General features: G+C 36.9%; 1 protein-coding gene across 2 annotated transcripts; it reads right to left on the bottom strand.

Moving 5' to 3' along the window:
* Positions 1-798: 798 nt before the first annotated feature.
* LOC131531492 (PPARGC1 and ESRR induced regulator, muscle 1) lies at positions 799-13014 on the bottom strand. 2 transcript variants are annotated; one of them, XM_058762274.1, is made up of 5 exons: positions 12885-13014; positions 7656-7781; positions 3070-6642; positions 1881-1994; positions 799-1626 (listed from the first exon to the last, which is right to left on the bottom strand). In XM_058762274.1, exons 3-5 carry the CDS (start codon positions 6611-6613, stop codon positions 1520-1522), a joined length of 3765 nt encoding a protein of 1254 aa, XP_058618257.1. In that variant the 5' UTR covers positions 6614-6642; positions 7656-7781; positions 12885-13014; the 3' UTR covers positions 799-1519. The 2 variants fall into 2 exon arrangements, with proteins under 2 accessions (XP_058618257.1, XP_058618258.1); XM_058762275.1 differs by lacking the exon at positions 12885-13014 and adding an exon at positions 12757-12867.
* Between the last annotated feature and the right edge of the window lie 858 nt (positions 13015-13872).

Genomic DNA, 13872 nt, shown 5'->3' with positions numbered 1-13872 from the left:
TGAAATGAACATCTGATTCATGGAAATATTACATAATAACCCCATAAATTACAATAAGTATTCAGTTTAAAAAAAAAAAAAACACTAGTAGCAACCTTCTGTACAAATTCTCGGGGGCCCATCTTACCCAAAAACTTTTTATTTCAAAATAATAGGCTACATATAACTTTTAACCCAAAAACTTCGATATTCAACATTTCAATTGGCTGAATCTCACGGATGTTGCTTTCATATGAAATGACCAATTTAAAAATAGCTTATTCATTATTGTTGAGATGATATTTTGTGCCATCTATGGTCAAGAGAAAAAGTAGGTTAAGGTGGGTGGGTCATCTTAGAACGTCTTACCCTACACTTAATTCAGTAAAGCTGGACGGTTACAATGCTGTAAAAACGTTAAGAAATTGAACCTTCAACTTGTGTTGGAAATTATGAATTTGAATAATGAACATCATCATAACGCCTGTCCGCGCGGCCTTTATTGAGACATTTACCTCAGTCTTTTGTTGCCATCTGCTGGTAACATTTAGAAGTATATGTTAAACGTCTCAATGGGGTAATAAGCAAATATATATATTTTTTAAACTTTCTACACAACTGTTAGAACAAATCTCAGTTTCTATTTAAAAATAATGTAATATTAGTTCCCCTCAATTATAACAAATGTTTAATTTTACAATTTGTAAAAAAAATCTTTAGGTTTCTTACCTTAGACTGGCTGTTTAGTCCCCTCTAGTGGCCAAAATAAGCATTACTATTAACATGCAGGTGTACTGATAAATAAAACACACTTTAAACTCATTTAAATGCTTTCAAATAAACATGAGATTTATTTATCTGACATGATATTTAAAACTGGGAGCACCATATGCTTGAAATTTGAGCGAATCAAATAGTGTTTTCAGATATGAAGTGACATTATCACATTGGTTTATGATTTAATATTTAGATGGTCTATAAATACACCAAAATAATTTGGCCCAGCAAAAATTCCAGCATCCCAATAGTATCACAATAAACTGTCTATTTGTACATAGATATTAGCTCTTTCATTAAAATCTCTCCACAGGTCCACTTATTTAGATACACATGTCCATCTTCCATCATAACACCTTCGTAAGCATCTCATTATCAAATATTAATCAACATACTGCTGCTTTCCTCACAACGCACAACAGCATTCACTGCAAACAGTGAATCCACTGCAAACAGTGAATCCACAATATCCCAGAATCAGAAAAAAAGCTTTGGTCATTTCATAAACAAACTACATATGCATATTATTGAAATGCCACTGGCCTGAAGTCACAGTTTTTTCTCATATTTTGCTACATCTATTGTATATCAACTGAGTTCATCAGCAATAAACACATCAGTGTTAATCATAATAATATGTACTGAGAATGATGGAAAAAGTCATGCATGCACATGTTTGACATTCGCCATCACCTTTTTGCATTACATGGAAAAAGGGAGATGTGACTGAAATCAGATCTGAGGGCTGTGCTGTGCTACGGAGTTATGCCGGCTCTATCTGACGCAGAGGAGTTTTTCCAGAGACCTCCTCCCTCTTGTGTCTGCGCAGATATCGTATGGCAGAGAGTGCACTGACGTTCGCAAGAAGAGCTGAACAATAAAAAATAAAAAAAAGATATATGTCATTAAGGATTACTATCAATTGTATTCCTAGATCAAACTTTCTTCTAAATCAAAATTTAGCTAAATTTGATGTGACGGAGAGCTTTTTTATCAAGGAAAAGTTTGACCTATTTCTTCTTTGAAAAGCATAACATTTGAAATAAATATTGTCAAAACACAACTGAATGACTAAATCAATGACTCACTTTACTAACCCTAACCACGGAAATAAAAACACATACCAGCTTTCCAGGTGTCTGCTCCTGAACCAGTTGATTTTAGCACCCACGAGGCAAAAGCAATACAAACCAAGCACATATCTGCCTGTTTAAGAGGCAAGAATGGTACATCCAACCCTAGAAAAGAAGCACCAAAATCAGAACAACAGTGCAGTGTCGTTTAATGGTAAAAAAACAACAACAACTAACTAACTGTACACAATAACATATTCAAAACCTAACTGGTTTCCTGAAATCAATATAAATAAAACCAGCTTACTCTGAGATATACTCTATTATTGCAACATTTCAAAAATAGAGCAAAAACAGTAATATTCTGAAATATTATTACAATTTTAAACAGCTGATTTGTATTTGAATGTATTTTGAAATGTAATTTATTCCTGTGATGGCAAAGCTGAATTTTCAACAGTCATTACTCCAGTCTACAATGTCACATGATCCTTCAGAACTCATTCTAATGTGCTGATTTGATGCTCAAGAAACATTTCTAAGTATTATTAATGCTGAAAACAGCTGTGCTGCTTAATATTTTTGTGGAAATAGCGATATACTTTTTTCTTTGAATTCTATGATGAATAGAAAATTCAAAAGAACAGCATTTATTTGAAACAATTTTTGTAACAATATAAGAGTCTTTAGTGACACTTTTGATCAATTTAATGTATCCTTGCTGAGTATTAATTCTTATATACCAATAAATGTTAACAAAAACGTTTGTTAAATTCTGATATAACTTAATATAAAATAATATATCAGTAGGCAGGTAGTGATTTGAATCCCAAATGATAATAAGTGATAGATGAAGTGATGATGATAAGTGTCCCGATGTTCCTCTATTTTTACTTGTACTTTAAAGTGAAACATGTTCTTAAATTCTGGCACATGGCCGATTTGAGAAGCTGCCCAGCAGGCGTGAAGACTAATTTGCACGTACTACCATTCCATCAGCCCGGGCATGGCTCTACATGTGACTAGATACTCTTAGTCAGCAGCTATTGACAGAAAAGAGGTGAGAGTTGACCAAAATTGATCAAAATTATTTCCAGAAAATTCAGAGAAACCAATGTATTTTCTTATTTTAGGTTTAGGTTTAAAGGGAACAAAAAATAACCCTCCAAGAAAGTGTTAGTGTGCAATTTGCAGATTCATTGTGTGTATGTGCAAAATACCGCATGGTTGAAGTTCTTACTTGGATCAGCAACAATTGGCTGCATCTCCATACACTTCTTCTGTTGTTCAGCCAGCTGCTGGAAGATACGGTTCTCCAGGTTGAGGAGCAAGGAATCTGGAAAGGGGCTCCCATCAGGGCTCATGGCATTAATCGGCTGAATGATTCCTTTGGGAAATGTCTTCACAGGGACAAGTTCCCCAGAACATGTGTTCCCTTTAGGGACAGTAAAACCTGTGCGTCGAACCTTTCTAAGTGAAAGAGGGTTCGTCCAGAGGAAGTCGCTCTCATCTTCAGACAAGAAGTGCTCGTACATGTCAACAGGATCATGGTTGGGAGACTTATAGTCATACTGTGTCACTACCTTGATTGCTGCATTGTCATTCTCATCATCTTCATCTGAACTCCCAGGGGAATCAGGGAAGAAATAGTCGTATGCCTCTGGGAACTGAAGGTTTCTGTTAGCCAAGCGGGAGCAGGAAAATATGGGAACCATTTTATCACCCCCTGACTCTTCCACAATTGGACAAACAAAACTTCCAGAATCAAACTCTGAGAAAAAATGGTCATAGGTCTCAGGCAACGAGGTGCTGGTACCATCAAGGTACGAGGCAGCTATGTTGTCCGCACGAGATGCACAACGTTCAGGTTCATCCTCACCAAAGAAATACTGGACTATTTCAGAAAATGTTATACCACTGCTTTCTATTTCTTCTTCATCATCAGAAAAGATCTTTGAGCCCGAAGTGTTCACATGGTAAAAAGGATCCATAAAATCATCTTCTACCTCTGAATGGATTGAATGCATCGAGGCATTTCTCAGGATTTGTCTGATTGGTTGAGTATCTAGAGCTTGCAGATTTTGCACAGACATGTTCTTACACATTCTTCTGAAGCACTGCTGAGCATTTGCCGTGTAGAGATGTTCAGGAAGAGCGGTTTCAGAACTTATGTGCACCATTTCATCACCCACAATCACTGGATCTGGATCGTTCTCCCACATCACACCACAAGAGCTTGGAAACTCACTCAACTCGTCCTCTTGCTTAGAAGGAAATGGGGTTTGAAGCTGTGCAAGGTCTTCATCCAGATCAGATATGTAAGACATGTCTCCACTTAAGTGGTCCGGCTTAGAGTCGTCAGGTTGTGTAAAGTAGCCCGAGTCTGCAGCATCTGTAGTGTCTGCTATGCTACCATCCTCTGGCTGGGTCAAAATGCTGGAGTGCTGGGCATTACTGATCAACCGCAGACGCAGTATGTCATTGATGGTAAGCTTCTCCATTTCATTCCAAAAGGAGGAGATAGCAAACACAGGACATGGAAGTTGATTTGAAGCATCAAGAGAAACACTCTCTAGATCTTTGGTTCCACTTTTCAACTCACTGGAGGAAGTGTCCTTAATTTCAGCAACCGTATTTTGAGGCAACTCTGAAACATCTTGAGTAGGATCTTCAGAGAGCATTCCTTCCGTAGGACCACTAGATCTGATGGACTTTCCACAAAATAGCTGTTCACTATTATTCCTGGCTGAAACAGCAACTTCATTAACACTAATGTCTCTCTTATCATCCGATTCATCTGAATTCCTTGGCTTTATGGATGAGGCATTCACAATTAATACCTCACTAGTTTTATTTCCGCTTTTGATAAGAGCTTCATCTGCTCCATGATTAATATTATCTGACATATGACTCTCAGTCGTTGCATTTGTCTCACTTACGGGTATATTTGTGTTTATTTCAATGGTTTCAGAAGCCAAATGGCTTTGAGATTCTGAAATGTTCTCATGAATACATGGTTTCCATTTTTGAGAAGCCTCCTGTGAGCAAAAAGGGGTTTCTGGACCGTTTCCATCCAAAGAAGATTCTGCTCTATCAATGTTGTCAGTTAAAGACAAGCTTTTTTCCTCGGTAGCTGAAATCTCTACTATATTACTACTGCTTGGAATTGTTTGTTCATTTTTTAATGGAGAACAATCAACCTCATTTCCTAAACAGGATAAATCTTTGTCCTCAGTCAATTTAAAAGATGCTGTAGAGGAAGGAGGCTCTGTTGAATCAACAGCAATGGAAACGCTAGGAGATAATAAGGATTTCCTCTGACATCCTGCATCAGAATTATCACTTAGAGGAGCTGATAAGGTCTCTCTAATACCGTTCCTGCTCTCTCTTAAGTGCACGGCAGGATCAAATTGAAGCGATTCGGTTATATTTAAACCATTTTCTTTTACATTCAGAACTTTATCTATCTGGGGTAATAATGACAGCTCACAAATCTTTGCTTTCAATTGTCCATTGTTTACAAGGGATGTATCATGCATGCTTTTGGAAATAGTATTAAAGCTCATGTGTTCAACTTCCAGCTTTGGAAGAGTGGTGCCTAAATTACTGGTAAAAGATACTGGCAAGCTTTTTGAAAACTTAAAATCAGCTGAAGCCTCCAAGTCAAATGCGTTTCTTAGCTGTAAATGATCAGTATTATGTGCAATTGAAGGTGTTTTAATTCTTTGAAATGATAGTTGCTCTGCCTCTGTTTTCCAGACATTTGCAGGAAGGTTGCTGATCTCTTCCCGCTGAATAAATCTCTCTTCCTCTGATTCAATTTGCTGGTAGTGGATCTGAGCCTCATGTCCTTGCTCTACTGGTTCAACACTCATTCTCTTTTTCTTCCTCCTCTTTCTTCTGGAAGGTGAGACTGGGATCTGACCGATTGGTGAATCTTTCAAGTCAGAACTACTTATAGCATCCAGTTGAGCAATGTTTTGTCTTGCTGGATATGGGTCAATCACATCTTTCCTATTAACCACTACCATCTTCTCTTTGTCAGGTGGCTTTGTTTCAGGTGTAAGCTCTAGATCTTTGCTGAGACCGCTACATCTTCCCTGTTGCTCTTGCTTCATTCTTACTGTAATTAGGGGTGTTGTCAACAGCTTCCTTCCAATGACTAGCTCTGTGTCAGTCTTTGATGCACCTTCTTGTGCATTAGCAGGTGTGATCTCTAATGATTTTTTTGAGACCATATCACCCCAGGTATGAGCCACGCCCTGTTTGGTGATTTCTCCTCTAAGATTGGCCTCATTTCGGCCAGATGGGCCAGTGTCTGCAGACAGAATATCCTGCTTATCAATCAAACCCTCCAGATGGCCTGTCTTCTCACTTCCACGAATGATAACGTGGCTTTGTTCCAAGGGCTGTGGATTTTCTGTAACACTTTTTAACTGCTCAAAGAACAGATTGACAGTCTGAAGGTCTAAGTCCTCCTCACTGCCAGAGAGAACCTGCTCTGGACTACGTATTCCGTACTTGCTGAGGTAATTACAGACAGGTGAACCCTCAAAGTCTGGCGGGCCATCAATCTGAAGGTCTGGATCAGGGTCTGTGGATGCTATACCCATGGCCGGGGTCTTGCTTAGAAGGAGGCAGCCCATCTCATCAATGTCACTCATACCCGAGTCCTCTCGGCTGGCGAGCACTGGAGAGAGCAGGTCACAGTCCTCACACTCCTGAAAAAAACAGTCCCAGTCTTGGTCCGAGATGTGTACACTGTATTCAAATTCGTCCATCATAAATGGATGATACACAAATGGTTCTGAATCTACAAAACAAATGAAACAAGAAATAATCAATGAATGACATGAATAAATTAGCCTGGTAATACCAAACTCTGCTACTTCGCTTTGCTTCGTAGACAGAGTCTGGAAGGGCATAACTGACATTGAAATTTAAAATCATTGGTGTACCCGTAAGCCAATCACATAACGTTTGGTTATGACACATGTTATGCGCCGGCTCAGCCGCCTCGAACTTCTGCTGTAAACACAGGTATGCGGCGAAAACAAAACCATCGAGCAAAATACCGGAATGAAGATGGCTGTGAACGACTTTTGCAGATTATGTGAAGTAAATCTACGCATCCACGGTAAATTAAATTAATTAAACTTTTCCCAAAACCTGTTGGGAGTAGGGCCACAACATCACCTCCATTCAAAATGTGAACCAAACACTCTTCTTTTCTTGTTCGGGAACTGAAATTGAGCGGAAGTACGAAGTCTGACGTAGTCAGGCTATGAATAAATAGTTTGGCAAAACAACAACAACAACAAGAACAACAAAAAACACAAAAACAGGAAAAATGCAAAAATTTACATGTTTTTATAGCCATCATACAGTAAACAGTATTAACTGACATGTAATTAATCTAAACTTATTCTGATAAACAGGACTATACATGTTGCAACCACAAATCATGATACAACACACTTAAATCAATTTTCAGATGCAAAGTGCTCTAAAGCTCAAAAACATTGAACAAACTACAAATGCCATTATTTCAAGCTTTAAATATAGATTTTGCATTACAAAATACTACTGAAGTTATCTTTTTAATGAATCCATCTTTTTTTCAGTATCAAAATAAATCATGCAAACAAACACAGCTCTTTGAAAAAAAAAACTGTTTTCACATTTTTCTTTACTTTATCACTGGTAAAACTGCATGGGGAACCAAGTATGCAGAATCCACTGCTTTTGTTCACATTTAGATTTTTGTTTGGTGTGAACAATAATATAAATCTAATATTAAACTCACAGCGGAAATCTGTACAGTACCTGTTCAATGGTGCGAAGTGCAAAAGTCCCAGAGCAGTTAGCCTGTCACACCACTTCAGTAGCCTGAGGCATAGTAAATGCCCTTTGAAGTGTGTCCTTCCGAGTAAGAGCGGTACACCACAGGCCCTATGATTTGTTATAAATAGAACGGTGTTACACATCACGTAATACACGCAGCACTTTCTCTCTCACTCTCTGACACCTTCCACGAGCCCCCCAAACTAATGTGTACAAAGTGAAAACCATAGCCTCTTAGTTGGCAAGGCTGTTACAAAATCTGCTAGAGTATATATTATTATGGTTTTCAGCACTGCAGAAGTCACAGCAGATTCTTCCAGAAGAATGACTGGCCATGAAAAACCTTGCTTCAGTAGCATATGAATTACATATTAGTGACAAAAAGTTAATGAGAGATGTGGCAGCTTTAGAATGAATGTCTTATTAGTGTTTACACTGTAAAAAATGATATGATTTTTTTTTAAACTAATATTTTTTACAACAAAAAATTTTCACATACAGGAAAAAGTAAAGATTTAATTACTTTTATTCAGCAACATCGCAGCCAGGCTGAAAGATCATGTGACACTGAAGACCAGATTAATGGTTGCAAAAATTTGATTTTTTTTTTTCACCCACCTCAGCTTTGAACCCCTTACAGCAAAAAAAGAAAAACACATTGTAATCACAGTCATCACAAGAAGGACATTTGCAACCAAATATCATGAGTAGGTGGTACATTGACAAACAGCATTTTACTGAATTTTGTTTTATAAAATAAATTAATGTATACAAATACACATATAGTTGTAATAGTTGTACAAGTCCTTGAAAGCCTTTCTTTGCATTTTCCAATTATATCGCAAGTTCTAACAAAACATTCAATTGTCCAAAACCAAAAAACCCATCAGACATACAAAACACAAACTGTACGAAACCTTTACAGTATATATACTGTAGGTATATTGTAGCCTTTAATTTCAGCTTCCAATGACATACCATTTGGCAGTTATGTATCAGAGCAGGTTTAGTGAGGAAGGCAAAGGATTGTATTGCCTGCAGTCAAAAAGATTCCATCAGCTGACACAGTGGAGGACTCTCTAACGAAAGATCATATGATTGTGTCTGTTGCCAGATTTCTGCTGTGATATCATGTGCATATATGTAGGGTCTTCTTTCCAACTCTTAGAAACAAGTCATGGCGAATGCCACTCAAGGTATTAATGTCACAGTCAGGACACATTCACATTTTGGTCATTTGACACAGCCATGCACAGTGCTTAAAACACATGCTGCATATTACACAAGGACATCTAAAGACAAAGACGCTAGGAAACCAGATCATGAATTATAATTTTACAAAGATAAATTGTAGCTTTCCTGAACTGTAATGCAAACAGTAGTGCTTGGCAGTAGTCAAAGTCATGGGTTCGATTCCCAAAGAAAGCAAGAAATGACTAAATGTAAATGTCAATTTTGAATACAATGCAAATTGGTTTGGATAGTATCTGGCAAATGCATAAATGTAATTTTGCAACAAATTCATCAAAACCTAACATATTTTACAATGATTTCAAACTGAGCAAATAACATGTGTATCATTTGTACAAAATTGCTCGTGTTGGCTCCTGCCCAGCAAAAGGCTGAATGGCAAATGGGGTCTGAGGTCATGTTTAGAGACATCAAGATTATAAATGTAGACAGTAGGATTAACTAATCTGGCCAATTTGCGAATTGCCATTAAATCATTATGATATTAAGATAACAGATCTCTCTTTATCCCATTATCTACAGAGATCTAAGCGGTGTCTCGTGCCCTCTGCTCTTCCTTCCTTCACAAGTGTCTGAACTCTATAGAGAATCAGAGGACAAACTGTAGCACGCAATATTAAAAAAATATTAAATGTGAGAACCAAAGACTATGTATCAAATAACAAGTCAGTAGCACTTGGGAGTCCTTTTTCTTTCACAGAAGGAATGTTATTTAAGTCTTTTTGAAGTGAGAAGTTTGCTTGACATTCAGACCAACAAAACCCACTTTGCATTCACTCTTTTAATTATTCATGACCTTTATACATTTCATTCTGGCTTCTGTGGGAAAACATTCCCCCCACCAATTAACCATCACAGACCGGGCATGTTGCCCAGCGAGGTCCTACACTATCAATTCATCAGAGCTTTACTGAGACAGAGGGGGAAAGACCTTGTCTAGTGAGTTTACTGCACCTGGGGCGGTGGGCTGTCTGAACGCGGGTGGGATTCTGTTTTCATCAACAGGATTAAGCCCAATAAATCCGTTTCTGGGATTAAGATTGAGATCTGTTTGGACTACTTAGCAGTGGCTAATACAGTGGTGTTTCTTCTCTAATTGTACTGCTATTTCAGCTGCAACTATTCATTGCCTGACTTTTCAATCCCTTGTAAATAGAAACGCCCAGGTCAAGTGACAGTTTTTCAACAAAGCATGGTGGCATGGCATGGCATCTCCTTTTCAGTTTTGCATGTAACAAAAGACACTGTTACAGCATTTCTTTGAGAAAAAGATAATTAAATTCACACTTGTCTGCTCTGAAACCTTGTTAAGTTTTAAAGAATGGTGCCACTATTGCTACAAATGCTAAAATGTCTTAAGTTTAAATGAAATATTTGGGCATCATGGTCTGTATGTCCAATAGTTTATTGAAAAACTATATAACCTTATCTGAGGTTTGAACACAGGACTCCTTCATGTGCAATTCTTTATTCTTTATAGCAATTCTATTTTTGAGTGGCTATTTAATGGAAAAACAACTATTTAAGACACCAAATAGTATAAAAATCAATGTTTATAGTTGGCTAACTAGGTAAGATCCTGGTCCATCTCTGCATATAAAATAAAAAAAAAGGAGTTCTCAACATTTATTATACCCCCTTTGTTCAAGACAATATTCAATTCAATGTATGATAAAAAAAACATTTCTTAGCATTTTAATTAACATTATGTTAAAGGGTTACTCCACCCCAAAATGAAAATTTTGTCATTAATCACTTACCCCATGTCGTTCCAAACCTGTAAAAGCTTTGTTCGTCTTCAGAACACAATTTGAGATATTTTGGATGAAATAGGAGGTTTGTGACTGTCCCATTGACTGCAAAGTAAAGGTCCATAAAAGTATGAAAAGCACCGTCAGAATAGCCCATCTGCCATCAATGGTTCAAGCCACGAGAACACTTTTTCTGCGCAAAGAAAACAAAACAACAAGTTTATTCAACAATTCGTCTCCTCTGGTTCAGCGTAGCGCTATTTTGGAGAATATCTTTTTCATACTTTTATGGACCTTGACAGCAGTGTTGGGGAAAGTTACTTTTAAAAGTAATGCATTACAATATTGTGTTACTCCCTAAAAAAGTAACTAATTACGTTACATAGTTACTTATTATGGAAAGTAATGCGTTACGTTACTTTTGCGTTACTTTTTAAATATGAGCAGGGCTTTATTGTTTTTAATACAAGAAGTTCTATTTATAGCAAATGTAAAAGCCCGTTCACACCAAAAAGTGTAATGAATAAACTTCAGGCTGAAGGAAAGGTAAATTCACGTATGTACAGTAGAACGCAGGAGAAGGTTCAACACTCTTCAGCAATAAAAAAAACAAAACAATGAAGCACAATTGTTAGTTTATCTAAAGTCATTTTTGCTTATAGGTATGGTTGAACTGGATCATCAAAGGTCAGCAGCAAAGGCATTGGTTAATAAAATGGGATTAGATACATTCGTGTTGTTTAACATATTTAATTATTGCCGGTTTGCGTCATATTCTGAGTTTGCATTACACTGTTTTAATTCATTTTGATGAATACTAAATCAGTTTTTTTGCGAGTGGGATGAATTAATGCACGTTCACATTTAGTCTAGAACTACAGTAACATCATGTTCACACAGCGCACTGTCAGTCAATAAATGGGAAAAAAGTAACTGGCTTTACTTTTTTGAAAAAGTAACTCAGATATTTTCTTGTAAAATAAAAAGTAATGCGTTACTTTACTAGTTACTTGAAAAAAGTAATATTATTACGTAACTCACGTTACTTGTAATGCGTTACCCCCAACACTGCTTGACAGTGCAATTTACTATGCAGTCAATGGGACAGTCACAAGCCTCCCGGTTTTCATCCAAAATATCTCAAATTGTGTTCCGAAGACGAACGAAGCTTTTACGGGTTTGGAACGACATGGGGGTAAGTGATTAATGACAAAATTTTCATTTTGGGCCGGAGTATACCTTTAATATAACTAAATTTAAATCATTTTAATCATTTAAATTTAAATAATTTGTTGAGAGAACCACTGGTGTGGAGGTCTGTTTTAATCATTTCCATTAAATTTTTTAAAATAATTTTAATAATATAATTATTCTGCTGTTTTACACACATATATCTGACAAGCAGTGCAACATCATATATCAGCAAGTCTCTAACTTCTCATAAAAAGGAAGACACACTTTGGTAGCTAATGCAGGTAATGTGTTGCCACATGGAATATAGAGTGTGTTTGACAATGCTTCACTCTCTGAATGAATTAAAAGTTGAATGGACATCAATTGGTCATCAATTCTAAACTGTTAGATTACAAAATTGTTTGTAATCTAAAACCACAAATCAGGACTGAGACAAAGTATTTTACGTAATCATAGTGTGTTTAAACAGTGAGAAATTAGATTACAAATTGCTCTTGAAATCATGAAATTTACTTCTTTCTCTTTGCAAAAGGATCAGTCACATTACAAATATAGCTACCAGGAACTAAGCAACTACATGAGGTAAATATGGCAGCCTCTGAATTGCGTAGGCTACTTCCAGAAGACCAGCTGAGCAATTACCAATAACTTCTGCCAGGTATTATAGATGTCCTCCATAGATATTTAAACCATACATTAGGCCTACGTTGCAGTTCCTAGTAAAGTCAACAACAACCATTAACTGCAAGTTTTATTAACAAAAATTTGAGTAATATTCTGCCTGCACAGTGTAGTTGATGTCATCACATCAGTTGTGTGGGTAAAACTTAACTTACACAACCAACGAGTAGCCTACATTTTTATGTAAATAGCACGAGACAAGTTACCTCAGGTGGGCCTACTCGTCATCCTCAGTTAGCTGACCTAAAAAGTTAGCGTACATGTCGACAGATTCTGTCAACATAGGTACTGTATTGTGAGAATGCGCCCCACTTTGTCCTGTCGTTATCTTTACCTGTGAGCCGGAGGCACTAAAAAGCATTTACTGACTGCAGACAATGAGGGAATTTGACGGGCCGGTGCTCGGAGCTCGGAGCTCATCGCTCCACGCGGGAGCAGATGACAACAAATGCGCATTGTCTCGTGAAAGCACCTGAGCGCGCTGCGACAGCGGTCACCAGAACCTCAGCCGCGCTTTACTCAATCCCATTATTTACAAAAGCTTGACTGTCCTGGCTTTAAGGAGGATATGAACTGCTCATTTCAGATTCTCAGAGGGTTTCAGTCATAGCTAACTTGTTGATTGATTGAATTTGTAACACGAGTGTCAGGTTCCGACTAAACGCACACACAGGCTACTCAAAATAAATCAATTACTATTATTAATGTAGATAATGGGAAGCTTTTTCAGTTTTATTTTTCAAGTCAGGGCCTTAAACAGTCTTAAAGCGAACACTTAAAACATATATTTTTTTCTTTTTTAAAATTGCGAAATAATGTTTTTCTTGAATAATTAAACATTTAATACATTTATATGTGAAGTTAACTTCACCAGAAAGATCTTAGAAACTATGAAATCGCTCTGCAAATGTTGTTCACTGCTGGCCACAAGGTGGCAGTCGATATTAATATTACAGCAGAAGAGAATATTGCTTAGTGTTCACAAAGTTTCGCATTATCTGCTCCCAGTTAACATTAATCGTGTAAAATGTATTTGTAGGCTACATGTAATAATACCACCGTGTACGTTAACCGATCTGATTCTTTGTTTTTATCAACTTATGCATTTCCTGTGGACATTTACCATTTGGCTATTTTTGGTTCGTTTACTTTAATTCCAATTACACTGAATTACATTACATATTATTACATTAAATAAACTAATTTTATATTTTATTGCCAACAGGCCTGAGGTCTGAGACATGTCAGTTGAATTCATTTTTTATTTTTTTTTTATTTTAAATTTAGGCCTATGGCATAAGTCTTGCAAAACTCGTAGACTC

The sequence above is a fragment of the Onychostoma macrolepis genome, chromosome 23, assembly GCF_012432095.1.
Source record: "Onychostoma macrolepis isolate SWU-2019 chromosome 23, ASM1243209v1, whole genome shotgun sequence".
Lineage (NCBI taxonomy): Eukaryota > Metazoa > Chordata > Actinopteri > Cypriniformes > Cyprinidae > Onychostoma > Onychostoma macrolepis.
The sequence above is the reverse complement of the archived record's forward strand: the minus strand, read 5'-3'. Positions and strand labels throughout refer to the sequence as shown.